This window comes from Geospiza fortis, unplaced genomic scaffold (genome assembly GCF_000277835.1).
Source record: "Geospiza fortis unplaced genomic scaffold, GeoFor_1.0 scaffold55, whole genome shotgun sequence".
NCBI lineage: Eukaryota > Metazoa > Chordata > Aves > Passeriformes > Thraupidae > Geospiza > Geospiza fortis.
Genome location: NW_005054308.1, coordinates 12,572,142 through 12,574,308, shown reverse-complemented (window position 1 = coordinate 12,574,308; position 2,167 = coordinate 12,572,142). Strand labels below are relative to the sequence as shown.

Here is a 2,167-nt window from a genome sequence, read left to right as displayed (position 1 = left end):
TTCCTTGGGAACAAACTCCTTGAAACCGACTCATCCTAGTAATTGGACTAGAATCAAACTTTTTAAGAAACAGAACCTGTCTTCAGGCCAACAGCAAACGAAAGATCTTGCAGAAAATGCATGGGCAATGCTTTCTCATAAGGCATTTTTCTTCCCTGCAATCTGTTTTCATTTTATGGGACAAAGGCCACGAAAGTAGTGGATGCAGAAAACCCATGCATTTATTTCCTTTATGTTACGCTGGCAAGGGTGCACCGGCCTTCGTTCCTGTATAGGCAAGCACTACTCCCTTACTTGGACCGCTTTTCACACAGTGCACCAAAGAGAACCTATCTTCTTTTTTCCTCTTTAGGCATGAAAATTACTCACTTCAAAATGCTCTGGAGAACCTGGGGCACCCTCAGGCTCATCAAGCATTGCTTGACAGCCTACTTGGTCAGTTTTTAGCACAATCAAAATTCCAGAAGGCTAGACCAGGAGACAGTAATTGTGGTTACTTCAAAAGAGGTGGTGATGCACCTAATGCAAGGACATGAGTCCGCCATCCATGTTTTTTGAAAGCAACTGGACATAGGATTGATTTCGTCTCCTTTCTTTAAACAGGGTTTGTTTTTTTTTTTTTTCCTGGAGACAAGTGGTTATGTGTTGGCTTTGAAGCAACTAAAAGAGTTGGGATTGCTGTGGTGCAGTCTTCCTAAGTAGTAATTTCAAGGCAAGTGTAAGTCTGCACAATTTGATGTTTTATTTATTTTTTTCTGAAGGGTATTGTACACCAAATATCCCAATGGCAGAAAAGCGCATTCAATGTGTTTAGAAGCCAAACAGTCACTTTCATTTTAACAAACACAATTACAAAGTAAAAATAAACCACAAAATAATGAACTGCATGTTCATAACATACAAAAATTGCTGCCTACTCAGTAGGTAGGGTCTGGGGTTGGTTTGGTTTTTTGTTTGTTTTGTTGTTGTTGTTGTTGTTGTTGTTTTTCTGATTGTTTGTTTTGGGGTTTTGGTTGTTTTGTTTTCTTTTTTGGGGTCTTTTTTTTTTTCCTTACATTCCATCCCCTGGCCCTTTCTCTTGCTCCTCTCCCCACCCATTCCCTGCTCTTCCTTACATTCTTTGAGTAACATCCCTTCCACTTTAAGGCAAGATGCAAAGCATCCACTCACACAAACGCATGACGTCAGCAAGGCTTCACAAAAAGGCACCAAGACTTGTAACTTTTAAAACAAAACTTCTGCCACATGTGAGTGTCTCATCAGATGATAATTACATAGTATCACTCCAACATGCTCAAATACAGTAAGTGCTGTTCCCAAAGAAGTTTGAAACGCATTATAGCATTGTCACTGAAATAGAATTAACATTTACAAAATATGGCCCTGCAAACTCCAAATTATACTATATGAATATGCAAAGATTTTTTCCACATCAATAGTACCTAAAGGAAAGCAAAACCATGGCACATGTACAATTTACATTAGCTAGATACTTAATCAAAAGTCCTTTCTTCCTAATAAAAGACTATTGTTTACGGGGAAAGTTATATCCACAGTCCATGCAAATTAAGTCATTCAGCAGAGGTGGAAAACTTAAGCAGCAGTCGATTCAGGCAGCTGAAGTTTAAACTAAATAGCCTTGCAACGTATGGTGTTGTGGGAGTAATCGGAGACTCCATGTCTGATAATACCAATGGAAAAGGTGAATTATCCTGTTCCAGAAGGTTGTCTCAGCAGATCTCAATTGTCCTTGGAGAAAAGGCTGAGTTCATGTCTGAAAGTGCTGAGGTTACCTGTGAGCTGAAATTGTTAGTGACTCCTGGAGATGAGAAGGAAGTGGCCACTTGGGTCTGAAAAGTGGCGGTGCCAGAGGGGTAAGTGGTTGCTATAGAAGGGGATGGGAATGTGGTGTGTGCAGGGGAGGGATAGGAAGAGGGAGCAGGAGAAGAATACACTGTGCGCACTGGGGAGGGATAAGTGGTGGCGATGGAGGAAGGGTAGGATGTAGTCACAGCGGATGAATAGGCAGGAACTGGGGAAGCAGTTGAGGCTGGAGCTGCCTTTTCCACTTTCTTGTCCTTCTGCCTAAGGTGGATTTTAGTGTGCCTCTTCCTCTCATCACTTCTGGCAAATTTTCTGCCACAAATGTCACAAGCAAATGGCTTCT

The 2,167-nt window shown here is 41.3% G+C and overlaps 1 protein-coding gene across 1 annotated transcript in view; it reads right to left on the bottom strand.

The window, feature by feature from the left end:
• Positions 1 to 1,050: 1,050 nt before the first annotated feature.
• Positions 1,051 to 2,167, bottom strand: part of EGR1 (early growth response 1) — a gene marked incomplete at its 5' end in the record, with an annotated part of 2,443 nt that continues 1,326 nt past the window's right edge. Inside the window, 1 exon segment of the mRNA XM_031055238.1 lies at positions 1,051 to 2,167. This exon segment is cut by the window's right edge and continues 56 nt beyond it. Coding sequence (XP_030911098.1) covers positions 1,731 to 2,167 — 437 coding nt within the window.